This window comes from Mus caroli, chromosome 7, assembly GCF_900094665.2.
Source record: "Mus caroli chromosome 7, CAROLI_EIJ_v1.1, whole genome shotgun sequence".
Taxonomy (NCBI): Eukaryota; Metazoa; Chordata; class Mammalia; order Rodentia; family Muridae; genus Mus; species Mus caroli.
Genome location: NC_034576.1, coordinates 130,039,935 through 130,053,856, shown reverse-complemented (window position 1 = coordinate 130,053,856; position 13,922 = coordinate 130,039,935). Strand labels below are relative to the sequence as shown.

The 13,922-nt window shown below is 50.0% G+C and overlaps 1 protein-coding gene and 1 pseudogene across 1 annotated transcript; one reads left to right on the top strand and one right to left on the bottom strand.

Moving 5' to 3' along the window:
* Positions 1-642: 642 nt before the first annotated feature.
* On the top strand, positions 643-1,413 carry LOC110299444 (annotated as a pseudogene).
* A 4,219-nt stretch (positions 1,414-5,632) lies between these two features.
* On the bottom strand, positions 5,633-13,597 carry Trim72 (tripartite motif containing 72). Its single transcript, XM_021168775.2, has 7 exons — positions 13,416-13,597; positions 12,612-13,008; positions 9,511-9,606; positions 9,195-9,425; positions 8,547-8,569; positions 7,843-7,961; positions 5,633-7,118 (listed from the first exon to the last, which is right to left on the bottom strand). The coding sequence occupies exons 2-7, from the start codon at positions 12,999-13,001 to the stop codon at positions 6,544-6,546; spliced, it is 1,434 nt and encodes a 477-aa protein (XP_021024434.1). The 5' UTR covers positions 13,002-13,008; positions 13,416-13,597; the 3' UTR covers positions 5,633-6,543.
* Between the last annotated feature and the right edge of the window lie 325 nt (positions 13,598-13,922).

Sequence of the window (13,922 nt, the reverse complement as noted above, 5' to 3'; positions counted from 1 at the left end):
GACATCATCAGTTTTTGGCCCCAGGTGCAGACACCATGACCCTCACTCCCTTCTTTGAGATCCTGACTGTGGGGGCAGGACCCAGCATTTATTGAAGCTTGCCCTCCCTCCTCTCCTCCTAGTCCCCCCATATCGCCTCACCAACACCCCCCATCCCTCTCTCCCTTTCTCCTCAGAGAAGGGGAGGCCTCCCATGGATATCAACCTGCCTTGGCAGATCAGGTTGCTGTAAGACTAGGCTCATCTCCTATTGAACCTAGCATGGCAGCCCAGTTAGGGGAAAGGGATCCAGTGGCAGGCAACAGAATCAGAGGCAGTCCCAGCTCTGGTTACTAAGGGACCCACATGAAGACCAAGCTTCACATCTGTTACATATGTGGAGGGGCCTTGGTCCTTCCCAGGCATGCTCTGTGGTTGGTGGTCAGCTCTGTGAGCCCCTATGGACCCAGGTGAGTTGATTCTGTAGATTTTCTTATAGTGTCCTTGAGCCCTCTGGTTCCTTCAATCCTTTCTCCCTCTCTTCCACAAGATTCCCTGAGTTCCGAGCAACAGGGCTACCGCCAGGTCTGAAGCTGAGTTAGAGGGATTACTAGGGGCAGCTGGAGTCGCAGCTGCAGCTGCCGAAGCATTTGATAGTTGGCAATGTCAGGCTTTGATAACTTAAACAGCAGTTTCTACCAGGTGAGTTACAGCATCGACGAGCAATCTCAGCAGTCCTATGACTATAGAGGAAGTGGGGGACCCTACAGCAAGCAGTATGCTGGCTGTGACTACTCGCAGCAAGGCCCATTTGTCCCTCCAGACATGATGCAGCCACAGCAGACATACACTGGGCAGATTTACCAGCCAGCTGAGGCCTATCCTCCAACAACACCTCAACCAGCCATTCTATGGAGACAGCTTTGAAGAGGAGCCCCCTCTGTTAGAAGAGTTGGGTATCAATTTTGACATTTGGCAAAAAGTGCTAACGGTGCTACACCCTCTGAGGGCAGCTGACGGCAGCATCATAAATGAGGACTTGGCAGGGCCAGTGGTGTTCTGCCTTGCCTTTGGGGCCACGCTGTTACTGGCTGGCAAAACCCAGTTTGGCTACGTATACAGGATCAGTGCAATTGGATGTTTAGGAATGTTTTGTTTGTTAAATTTAATGAGTATGACAGTTGTGTCATTTGGTTGTGTGGCAAGTGTCCTGGGTATTGTCTTCTTCCCATGATCCTGTTGTCCAGCTTTGCAGTGGTATTTTCCTTACAAAGAATGGTAGGAATTCTTCTCAGTTCCACAATTATTGGATGGTGTAGTTTTCCCACTTCCAAAATTTTTATTTCTGCATTAGCTATGGATGGACAACAACTTTTAGTGGCATATCCCTGTGCTGTGTTGTATGCAGTCTTTGCCCTGATTTCTGTCTTTTGAACTGATTTTGTCTGGGACATGAATATCAGTGGGCTGGATTCATAAAAAGGACCTTGGACTCTTAAAATTGGACCAGCAAACAACTGCAGTGCAGCTAATTCCTTTTCCAAGGAGCCGGGAAGTGACAGAAATAGACATTTATAGAAATAGTTCATTTGTACAGGAGAGTTGAACACCATGGAGTCACCTGAGTCGGCTCGCTCTGAGTGTTTGTGCTTACACAGCTAAGAAGGACGACTTCTTTCCTGATCCTACAGCCTTTAACAACTCTTTTTCCTTATAAATTATAATGGGATGTTTTTGATAGATTTTTACCAAGTGGAAAACCAACCACAAAGCTGATAATCTTTCTCAAAAACAACCCAGTTATTGTAAAGAAGAAACGAGTTTTACTGCAGAAATATTTTTCAAAGGAATTAGGAAAGAAAATAGTTGCTATGTCCTCAAGTGCACTGAAGTAAAGCTGAACAAAACCGAATTCCAACCTAGAGCTTTTTGAGTTTGCACATCAAATATTTGACATTCCTATAAGTTGTCTCATGAAACCTATGCTGAGATTCAGAGATACAAGGAGTTCACAATCTACCTTACTATAGAGATGAAATATGAACAACTGTTTAGACATTAGTGTCAACTAAATCTGGACTGACCACGTGAATGCTTAGTTCTGTCTCCACTTGTCCCACGAAAAAGAAATCACTAAGTTTTTTGGGGAAAACAATATTTAATATTTCACAATTTCAGTATTGCATTATTAATATATAGTAGATTATACATTAATATATAGTAGGTTATTAATTTTTTCCCAATTAAAAAAAAAAGACTCCCCGAGTTCCACCTAATGTTTGACTGTTGGTCTCTGCATCTGTTTCCATCACCTACCAGATGAAGCCTCTCTGATGACAGCTATGCTAGGCTCCTGTCTGAAAGTACAGCACAGCATCACTAATAGTGTCAGAGGTGGGCCCTCTCTTATGACATGGGTCTCATATTGGGCCTGTCATTGGTTGGCCATTCCCTCAATTTCTGCTCTATCTTTACCCCTGCACATCTTGTAAGCAGAACAAAATGTAGGTCGAAGATTTTGTAGGCGGGTTGGTGTCCCCATCCCTCCATTAGAAGTGGTACATTTACACAGTGGAATACTACTCAGCTATTAAAAACTAGGACATCATGAAATTTGCAGGCAAATGGATAGAACTAGAAAATATCCTGAGTGAAATAACCCAGACCCAGAAAAACACAAAACACACATGGTATATACTCACTTTTTTTTTTGTTGGTTTTTTTGTTGTTGTTGTTGTTGTTGTTGTTGTTGTTGTTGTTGTTGTTGTTGTTGTTTTGTTTGTCTTTCGAGGGTTTCTCTTTAAAGCCCTGGCTGTCCTGGAACTCACTCTGTAGACCAGGCTGGCCTCGAACTCAGAAATCCGCCTGCCTCTGCCTCCGGAGTGCTGGGATTAAAGGAGTGTGCCACCATGCCCAGCTAAAAGTACATTTTGATATAGAAATTTGGATACAGAGGTTTTCTTGAAAACCCATCCTTCCTTTACTCTGACAGTGAACAGCAACATCAGGGCTGCTGGCACTGCTCCCTAAGGTCTGGCACCTAAACATATGGCTTCTGTTAGCACTACCTCTGTACGCATTCAATGTGGCAAGCCCAGGTTTCTACCCCTCCACATGACTCTGAGGAGCACATTTACAGACTGGCCACAGCTCAGTCGACCAGAAGAAAGGTCATTTAGAACTTGTGGGAAGAAGGGCAGGGGCCATTAGTATATGTCCTCCATTAGTACGGTGAGACATCCAACCATGTTAAATAATCTCAGAGCTGAGACAGTTTTCAGGAATGGAAGGGAGCAAACTTCATTTTTATATAAATGAGCGCTCATGTGTGCATGCGCTCGCATACACACACACACACACGTATATATACATGTATGCTCAGTATGGGTCCAAACTGCAAGAGCAGTATGTGCTGAGCTAGCTCTCCAGCCCCTGACATGAACTGGAAGAGCCTGAGTTCACAGGAGCATGGCTATATTAGCTAATTTTGTGTGGGTGTGACTAAAACACCTGACAGAAGCAACGGAAAGGAAGGGTTAGTTTTATTTCACCCCCCTTCTTCTTTCCACCCCACACCCTTTGTTCCCTGTTGTCACTTTCTACCTTCATGTTGCATATATTCTATTATTTTTGGAGTCCCTTAACTATTTTTCCCCTCTCGTGTTTGACTTTCTAGTTTTATGACCTTCACACACACACACACACACACAGTTAAAAGTAAAATATTTCTTAAGATAACATCATTTTATTTACACCTAGAAGGTTCTAGAACCCCACCTAAGATGCCACAGAGCCTAGTAGAGCTTTAACTGTTATGAGGCCCAGGGAAGTGGAAATAAACTAGGTATAAAGTACAAAAGTATCGGGCTGGATAGATGGCTCAGTGCTTAAGAGCACTGGCTGCCCTTCCAGAGGTTCTGAGTTCAAGTCCCAGCATCTATATGGTGGCTCACAAATGTAATTCCATGTGATTCAATGCCCTCCCCTGGTGTGCAGATGTACATGCAAGCAAAACACCCATATACATAAAATACATTAGATAAAAAATAGAAGCAAACATGTGGACACGTAGCAAGCTCCTAACAGGAACTTTTGTTTTCCCGTTTAAGTGTGGTAGGTGCAGAGTCAAAAGGCAGGAGATGTCTCAGCAGCCAGTTACTCTGGGTTCCCTGCTTTCCCACTCTCTGCTGTCTAACAAGTTACCTGAATCTTGGCAACATATAAAGAAATGGGTTTACATAGCTCACAGTTCTGGAGGTCCAAGAGCATGATGCCAGCATAACTCAGTGATTCCAAGTGATCAGGAGGGAACGGGGATGGGAGGGAAGGGAGGACGGGAAAGAAGGGGGACAGGAGGGAAGGGGGACAGGAAGGAAGGGGAACAGGAAGGAAGGAGCAAATCAGTCCACAGCTCTTTTGCCTGGTCTGAGGTAAATCAAGAAGAGGCAAACACTGTCTATGCAGGTTGCCTGGGCCTTGCGGAAGCCCACCCTGGTCAAGTTTGCTCCTCCAAGATGAGAATTTATAGTCTGAAGCGCTCAGTATTGCCACCCGAGATGGAGTTGCAGCCTGGCATTCTGTGCAGAAACTCTTTACAGACACAGGTGGCATAAATGGTGTCATCTCAGGGCAACATCCTGCAAAGCATTGCTGCTCATTAAAGAATGTAACACAGCCAATACGTCAGGCCTTTGTCTCATCTCAAAGCAGATGTCTGCAGAACAGCAGGTTGTGTGGTAAAAGGAACAAGGGAACTGAGGAGAGGCTCAGAGGTAAAGGGGTTATGGTGCAAGCATGAGGAACACGATTCAGATCTACAGAACCCACAGAGATGCCAGCTGGCCATGGCAGCCTGCTCTAATTCAGCAGGCTGCAGGAGAGACAGCTCCGGAAGTAAGCTGGCCAGCTAGACTAGCCCAGTTGGGAAGCTCTGGCTTTGAGTTCAGCAAGAGACCACCGTGTCTCGATACATAAAGTGGAAAAGAATCAAAGAAGGCCTTCAATATAAACTTCTATCCTCCGCAAATACACATGTACACACACACACAATTAAAAACAATAATTTTTGTTCAGTCTAAGAAAGTTGCCCTGTGGTGGTGGTGGTAGCACACTCCTTTAATCCCAGCACTTCAAGACCAGCCTGGGTTACAGAGCAAGGTTCCGGGGAAGACAGGAAGGGCCAGTTTGGAAGCCCCACAGAAAGTCTTGCTTGCTGCCAGCAGCAGAGCTCACAGAAAGACAATGTGAAGCTCTTTCTCTTGGTAGAATCATGGAGGATTTCTTCAATGTCCAAACAAAACCACATTCTAGAGGCCATGGGAAAGACTAAGAGTTCTACTACTCCCTCTCCTCTTTCTCGGTCAGGCCATATAATCAGACTTAATGCCTCATGTCTGCGCTGATAGTCTACAGTCAGGGTGTGCTCTCAGGGTGATGCCAAGGTGACCAGCAGCTTCTGGGTCACTTAGAAACTTGTCACAACCAACTGACTTTGCTGAGCATGGCGGCATACACCTGTAACCACAACACTCCAGAGGCGGAAGAGGAGAATCAGGAATTTGAAGCTAACTTGGGGCACGTAGTGAATTCTATGCCAGCTTGAGCTACATAGCAAGACCTTGACTCCGAAGACAGACAGAGACAGAAACAGAGATAGAGAGGGAATCTGTTTATTTTTTAACATGTGTCAGTGTTCTGCCGGCACATGTATCCGTGTGCCACCGTGCTCACAGAGGCTGGAAGAGACCGTCAAACTCATTGTGATTGGAGGATCCTCAACGTTCTGCAAGAGCAGCAAGTCCCCATAACACGAGCCATCTCTACAGCTCTCTGCAGCTTCAAGAAGCCCTCTCTGCTGCAAACTTTCTATGAAACACCAGGGCCAAGAAGCGGGAGTGGGTGGGGAGGGGAGGGGGGGTGGTACAGGGGACTTCCAGGATAGCATTTGAAATGTAAATGAAGTAAATACCTAAAAAAAAAAAAAGAAGCCCTCTCTGACCCCTTCCCCTGTTGTTTTTGATAGAGTCCTGCTGCTGGCTTTCAACTTGTCATCCTCCTGCCTCAGCCTCCTGGATGCTGGGATTATAGCCATGCACCCAGCACCCTCTCGGGACTGCTGGGGGCTTTGAAAAGGCCGTTAGATACGAGCATTGACTGAAAACCCATCGGGTATGAGGAATCTGCAACCTTGAAAAGGAGGGGGCCTTCAGGAGTGGATTGCAGGGCTGAAGGGACCATTGTTCCATAGACTTCCCAAGATCCTCCACTAAATCCTTGCCAAATCCTATCCTCTCCCCAGCCTCCCTAAACCTCAGCTTCCTCCTGGAACTCTTGGCCCAAACTCAGATTTCCTCACTGACCTGAGTAATCTTCCCTCTATTCCTCACGTCGGTCCCCTGTGCACTCCCCTGAACTCTATAAGACAAACACCCCCTTCCTGGCCACCTTCAGCCTAGTCTTCGGCCCTAGAAATCCGCCCCCACCCAACCCATCCAGACCTAACAAAGGTGGCCTAAGTGATCCCACCGCCTTCAGGACCAGGCCTCCCTCCCAGTCGGCAGGAGCTCAGGCCTGTTCCTGCTCCGGCCCCACAAGCAGCAGAGGTTGAGCATTCTTGCCCTTGTCGTGCCAGCACACGTCAAAGATGGGATACACGGGCCCGGGCAGACGCTCGTGGAAAGAAAAGAGCGGCGTAAGGACATCGGGGTTGCTCGCATCATAGAAAGCCAGGACGCCATCTGCGAAGCTTAGGTAGAGGCCAATGCGCGCCGGCGGCCTCTCTGCGGTGCGCAGTGCCCTAGGCTCCTTGGCCTCCACGTGCGCCTCCAGGATCTTGCCATCGCGCAGACCGAGCAGCCACAGCCCCTGTGAGGGCACCGCGTGCAGCCGGCCACGGCGGGAAGCGTCAGCCGCCATCACTCCCATGGCCCAGCGCGGCTTGTCGCCCACCTCCACCTCCCAATAGTGCTCGCCCTGTGACAGCAGCTGCTGCGCCACCACCGCTACCGCCTTGTCGAACTGGCGCGTGTCTTCTCCCGCTGGCGGCGCCTTCTGGTCCGAGCACTCCACTCGGCGACCAGAGGAGGACACGACCAGGCTCGGGTGCGCAGAGCTGGGGTCAAAAGTCAGTTCCTCCAACGCTGCCAAAAACAGACAGTGGTCAGGCTAGCTCTGTGGAGCCTTCCCTCTCTCAAAGGACCTTAGACTCCTCTCCACCTCTCGTCAGCTACACAGTGAAGTAAGAGGTGGGCAGGACTGGGAGATACCAAATGAGTGATATTTTTTTGAGGCCCACAAAGGCCCAAGATCCAGAACAAGAGCCAAGAAGCCCAGTTCTGTCTGTCTTGATGTAGTCTCTGGGCCTTAAAAAGTTTTCTCTTGAATAAATTAAAGTTGTTGTCATTCACCCTCCTGGACCAGAGGCAGTAAAGGCTGAACAGCCCTGTGTATGTGTGTGTCCTTCCATCCTGTGGGCACCCAGAAATGTTACCTCTTAGAAGAGACTGAGCCCTTGGCCCCCAGCCACAGGCTCCCAGAGGCCATGTCAGCCAGCAGAGACCATTATCTCTATGGTCAGAGACAAGAACTGACCAAGGATCACACAGGCCGTGGCCCAGACCCAGCCTCAGCAGGGCTCCTGGGGTCAGCTGGGTGCTTTCCATGGCCTTTACCCACTGTCAACCCCAGGCCCTCAAAGGTCCTTCTCTAAGCACAGGTTAGAGGGCTTTAAGGAAGGACCCTAGAAGCAAAGAGTATCTTCTTCCGTGGCTCTCTGAGGTGGGGCTGGGAGGCCGTTCCCTGTGTCTGGGGCCTCTCACCAACCCCACAGTTATACAATGAAGAGCCACCCACCCATCTCAGTACCTGGCATCAGAGCCCGGAACATCTTCCTCCACACCTGGAATTTGAAGTCATCTGAGATGACAGGCAGCTGGATATCTAGCCTTGCCGGTGGTGGTGACTCTGACAGGATCTTCTGCAGCCTGGGGGTGGAGAGGTGATGAAGGGAAGGAAAAGTTACTCCCCAGACTAGAGGGCTCAGGTTGTTAGAGAGGGCTTTCAGGGCTTCCTCACCTCACACCCTTGCCTTAAACATGAGTGCATGCAATGCCACTGAACATAAATGCACCCTTTAAAATGCTTGAGCCAGGCATGGTGGAGCATGCCAAAAACCCTAGCATGTGCGAGGCGAGGCAGGAAGAATGCTCATTCCAGGCCTGACCACACTGTGAGCTTGAGGCCAGTCTGCCCTTTGCCGTGTTATAGCACCAGCTCCTGTCCATACTTCCAGCTTCAGCTCCAATGTCTGTCCTCCTGGGAAGTCTCCTTCAGCAATCCCTCTGCCTCCCAGCAGTCTTGAAATGATACCTGTGACCTATTCCACATCTGAGGCACCATGGCACCAGTATGTGAGGTCCTGGGATAAGGCTTAGGCTGTCTTGGGTCTGTGTTCAGCGCAAAGTGCACAGAAGTGGTTGTGAGACATGATTGGAAAGCATGGTGCGCAGCTGGTATCCCTGGAAGACTAGGGCAAGCAAGTTCAGCGAGAGAAAGAGACAGTTGCTCACCTGCTGGTCACCAGGCAGAATTTCTGGAGAAAGAGAAAATGAGAATGGAGATAAAGTAGGAAGGAAGGAAGGACTCTGGGGCGTTCTAATAATGAGTGTGGGGTCAGAAAGATGAGAAAAGCCAAAAGAAACCCAGGCCTCAACGCCACCTTCGGAGATTAACTATCATGTGAACAGAAACAAGTGCCCTTCCTTATCCCAGAGACATAAATCCGCCTGTTAGAAAACTGTCCCAGCCGGGCGTGGTGGTGCACACCTTTAATCCCAGCACTCGGGAGGCAGAGGCAAGCGGATTTCTGAGTTCGAGGCCAGCCTGGTCTACAGAGTGAGGTCCAGGACAGCCAGGGCTACACAGAGAAACCCTGTCTCGAAAAACCAAAAAATAAAAAAATAAAAAAAATAAAAAGGAAAACTGTCCCAGCAGACACACAAGCCTATAACATCATGACGTGAGTGGTGCCATGGAGACACTCACGCACCATCTAATCTGAACCACACAGTTCAGAGTACCAACACTGATATGAAGTCCTAGCTTGTCCCTTCACTGTTGCAGGCTTCAGGGTCCCCTGAACAATGTGACAATGGGATGAGGCACTGGAGCCTGAGCCATGGCCAGAAAGCAGGGAAGGGAGGTCCTCCAGTGCTCACCATGAGGAATTCTGTCTGTGGCTTGTCAGCCACCTCCTCCAGCACCTTCTCCATCTGCCTCAGTTGCTCTAGGTAAGAGTTCAGGCTTGACAGCTCCCGACGCAAGGCAACCCCAGCATCACCCCGAACCCTTTCTGCTTCACAGTCCAAAGAACTTTCTAGGGCAGCCAGGAACATCCGCATCTTCCCCAGCTGCTCCCCGACAGCTCCCCGGAACTGGCGCACTGTCTCCTGAGGTGGGGATGAGAAGATTCTTGCCTAGGGACCCTCAGCCTGGACCTACAGTCCCAGGGTTCTGCCACTACAGCCCCCTCACCTCCACCTCCACCAACTGATGCTCCAGCAACGCTACACTCTTCTCCTTGCGCATGCATGCCTCCTGCAGCTGCATCTTCTGCTGTGGAAGCTGTGTCTATGGGACAAATTAAAAGAGATGATAGGAATGCCATCCTCCTGCCATCTGTACTTTTCCCCTTGATGTTAGCTCTTTCTCCAGCCCTCTGTCTGGTCCCCTATCCATTTACATACCTCCGGGCCTAACCATACTTCATCCTAGTACCTGTCTTCGTATACACAAGAAGAGGGCATCAGATCCCATTACAGATGCCTGTGCACTCAGGACCTCTAGAAGAGCAGTCAATGCTCTTAACTGCTGAACCATCTCTCCAGCCTGATGTTCTATTTCCTAACTTCCCACTGGCCTTAATTCCCCAGCCTTACCTGCAAGCGGTTAACCCCAGTACATTTCCTTGCAAGGGTCACAAACACAAGATCACCACCAGACTGCAAAGTCTAGCATGTGCACACAGCACGCTTCCAGAAATGAGTGAAGGATGAACAAAAAAAAGAAAGGAAGCTGGCGATGATAATGTGTGTCTGCAACCCCCAGCCCTCAGGAGGCTGAGGCAGGAGGATCACAAATTTGAGACCAGCCTGAGCTACATAATAATACCTAGTACCTTGTCTCAGAGGAGAAGAAGGAAGAGAGAGGAAGGAAAATGAGGGGGAGGAAGAAGCAGAGAAGGAACAGGGAGGAGGGGGGAGGCAGAAGAGGGAAAAGAAGAAGGTGAGGAGGAGAAAGAGAAAAATGGAAGAAGGGGAGGAGAGAAAATACAATCTTCCCTTCCTGGGTTTCGTCCCTTACTTAAAAATTCAATCACGGGCTGGAGAGATGGCTTAGTGGTTAAGAGCACTGACTGTTCTTCCAGAGGTCCTGAGTTCTAATCCCAGGAACTACACGTGGCTCAAAACCATCTGTAATGAGATCTGATGCCCTCTTCTGGTGTGTCTGAAGACAGCTACAGTGTACTTACATATAATAAATAAATAAATCTTTAAAAATTCAGTCACAGTCAGCCTGGTGCCCTAGCCAGCCCCTTTTCCGCGCCTATGGGCTCTGAGGACAGAAAATCTAAGGCTAACCCTTCTGAGAGCTGGCATGGGATGAGCTAACAGTTCCTGCCGTGGTCATCCCTGCCTTCTTACCACCTCTGCTCTCCCCAGTCTCCTTTTCCTCCTATGAAGAATGGGAGCAGTAACACCCCCATTTCAATCAGATGACACCTCCTGCTCCCCTGAGGAAACTGAAGACAGAAGGTGGTGTTTGCTGAGGAATACTGGCCCAGGGGAAACCACAGGGCTGAACGGAGGACTCCTGGCTAGCTGCCAGGGCAGTCTCTTCCTCACGGGTCCTCACTCAAGGATCACCATCTGTTGACAGTGAGGCCAGCCTGGTTGCTCTGGGTGCCTGTGGTCAGAGGCTCAGACTGCAGTCAGAGGTTCAGGGTCAGTCATGGTCACAGGGCTGAGCCCTGGCAAACAAGCACCATCAGAAGGTATCAGGGAGCCTGGCTGGCCCAAGAAGTTCAGCTTGAGGCTGGCTCCACTCTGGAGGGCTTTCAACACATCCTGGGAGATAAAGGGAACTTGGACCACTGGATGCCATCAGCCTCACCAACAAACCAGTTGCCTTCGGCTTCAGTGCCAACCCATAGCAACTGTGCTGCAGAACATGGGTGTGCAGGGACACGCAGCACAGCTTCAAAAAGCAGTCAGTAGGAGCCCCCAGTGCCCAGGAACTTGTTCAACCAATCAAGTCTGGTAAGTGGGTTCCTGACCTAACCACTCTAGCCTGTCAAAGCTCCAGGCATCATGTCAGGCTCCAGAGCTCTCCCTGTTCCCTTCCTCCCTCGGGCTCTTTCCTAGGGTCTCCTTTCTCAGACCTCCTAAGGCTTAAGACTAAGCTGATGCAGATCCCGGAGACTGGAGCTCCACGTCTGCCCCTCATTTTCCCAGAAGCCTGATACACTTCTATCTCATAAGTTCTAGTCTCCCTTCACAGATAAAGATGAACAAGGTTAGATAGAGTTCAGGGATTAGCAAAGAGGAACTGGGCTGGGTGGTCTCCTAACAACAGGCTCACAGCCAGGACTGAACTGAACTGAGTAAGGTGGGCACAGGAAGGAGGGCCATGAGGCAAGGCCCTGGAAAGGTTGTTCAGGAATTGCTACCAAAAGAGAGTGAAGACTGGGTGCTGAGAAAGCAATGCCTGGGAGGCAGCAGAAGACAATGGCAACAGCCTCACTGGGCTGGAGTAGGACCCCAATTCCCTCACCTGGTGCTAGGGTTTGGTTTTTTGTTTTTGTTTTCCCATAGCCTAATAAATACTTACTAACACCTTCGTGGGCTAGGTGAGCACCTATCCGCTAGTATCAGCACAAAAGTGATTTGTGATATACATGATGATACGTAGAAGCCTGTGTACTTGGTGTATATCCATTCGGTGATAATTGGATATCTTTTTCCTGGTGCAACTTCAGGATAACACAGTTGTGTAAGGGCTGTATTCTAGTTTAGACTATAGTAACAGCCTAGGCTGGAATCTTGGTGCTACCTACCCATGGTGAGCTTTGGCCAGGAGTGCCTCACCCTTCCCACTCCCTTTGCAAACTTCAGGCTTGCACAAGTTTAATAAGTTTCAGGAATGAGTAGGCCTCTGCCGTGCATCGGTGCACAGCTGGACAGCTGGCCTCTGGGACTTTAACTTTCTGTCTGCTAGTCTTACCAGATCCTCCACCGTGCAAACATACCAGTCTAGCAGGCCCACCCAGTTCACCCAAGAGTGTGTGAGCCGAAGATAGTCTCCCAGTCCCAATATGCCAGTTTGGTCAGACCCGGCTCTGGCATTTCCAGGCTTGCTGGAGGACCGCAGCCAAGCAAGGTAGCTATTCTGCAGGCAGCTCCCAGCCGGTTCCTGTCCGCTTTGCTCTACAGGTGCCGCAGGCGGCCTTTGGATACCCTTCACCCCCTTTCTGGCTGCCTAGCCACGCCCACCCTCCTAAAGCAACCTGGAGCCAATTCTCAGAAGCTCATAATGAAAGTTCAGCAGTCCCACCCTGCCTTCACCGGGTCCCGCACCTTGAGGCGTGCGTGGGCTTCGGCGGCAGGCAGAAGACGATGACCACGGTGCAAACCGAGCGAGGCACACACACCACACACAAGTGTGCGGTCCTGCTCGCAGTAGATGCTCAGTGGATCCAGGTGCTCCTCGCAGTGGCCTTGGGGCACTTGCGCCAAACCCTCCACAAGGCGTGCCAACTGGAGGTTAGTGCTTAGAGCCTGTGGCCGTGTAGGTGCCTGACAACAGGGACAGGCAACAGTGCCGTCCGCAGCAGGCTCCCCTGCCACTCGAATCAGGCAGGCACGGCAAAAACTGTGGCCACACTCAGCCGTCACTGGAGCGTCGAACAGCTGCAAACACAGCGGGCAGGACAGTTCCTGACGCAGAAGGCCAGGTGCAGCGGACATGGTGAGCCTGGGAAGAGGAGTCCCATTAGAGAGACCCAAAGACAGGAATTCCAGCTCAATCACTGGGTCTGTGGCCCCGCAGCCAGAGCCCCATCCTGTAACTACCTCACATCCCACACTGGAAGAGAATCTGGTTTTGACCATCTGGTAAAGAGGATGTGGTGTTATCGCCATTCTCAGCCCAGATAAAAACAAATGTAACCCAACTAGGCATTTATCAGCCCCGGTTTTTAAACACTACCCACTCCACCCACTCCTTGCTACTGATTTAGCACAGGCTTCAGTCTGTGACCTAGGTCTGGGCCTTCACTCTTCTGGAATTATCTAGAATCCCCTCTCCAATTGACCTCCCACTGACCTCTCTCAAATACCCAGCCCTCTTCTTCCCCATATCTCAAGGCCCACAGGACTCACAGGTCTGGTGGGAGAACTTTGGCCAAAAAGACTCCCGGGAGGACAAGTCAGGAACAGGTCTAACAGCAGGGTGATTGGAGTTGTGTCCAGAGACAAGCAAGAAGCAAGCAGCAGGCTCAATGCAAGGGCAGGGATTCAGGGCCAGATGGCCGTGGGTGGACGCAACAGGTGATAGGCATATAGTGGACACCCTCCCAGATAGTTCAGTGGCCTAAGAACTATATTTAGCTGTCCTATCCACTCCCTCCCACAGCTTTCGGGAAACTGTTCTAAATATGGAGTGTGAGCAGTCAGCAGGCAGACATCCTGGCCTGGCCTAGTCCTTTCCTCAGGCCAGGCTAGAGCTTAGAATCAGTGGGCAAGCACGGCTGCCCTTCTCCCTACAGCACTTCCACTCTGGCTTCCTTCCTCCTTGACGTTGTTGGTTAACCTATTCATTTCCCAACCACTTACACTGGTGGTGCTAACTCCACCTGTGGGAAGGCAGGACCTCCTTCCTCCATAACT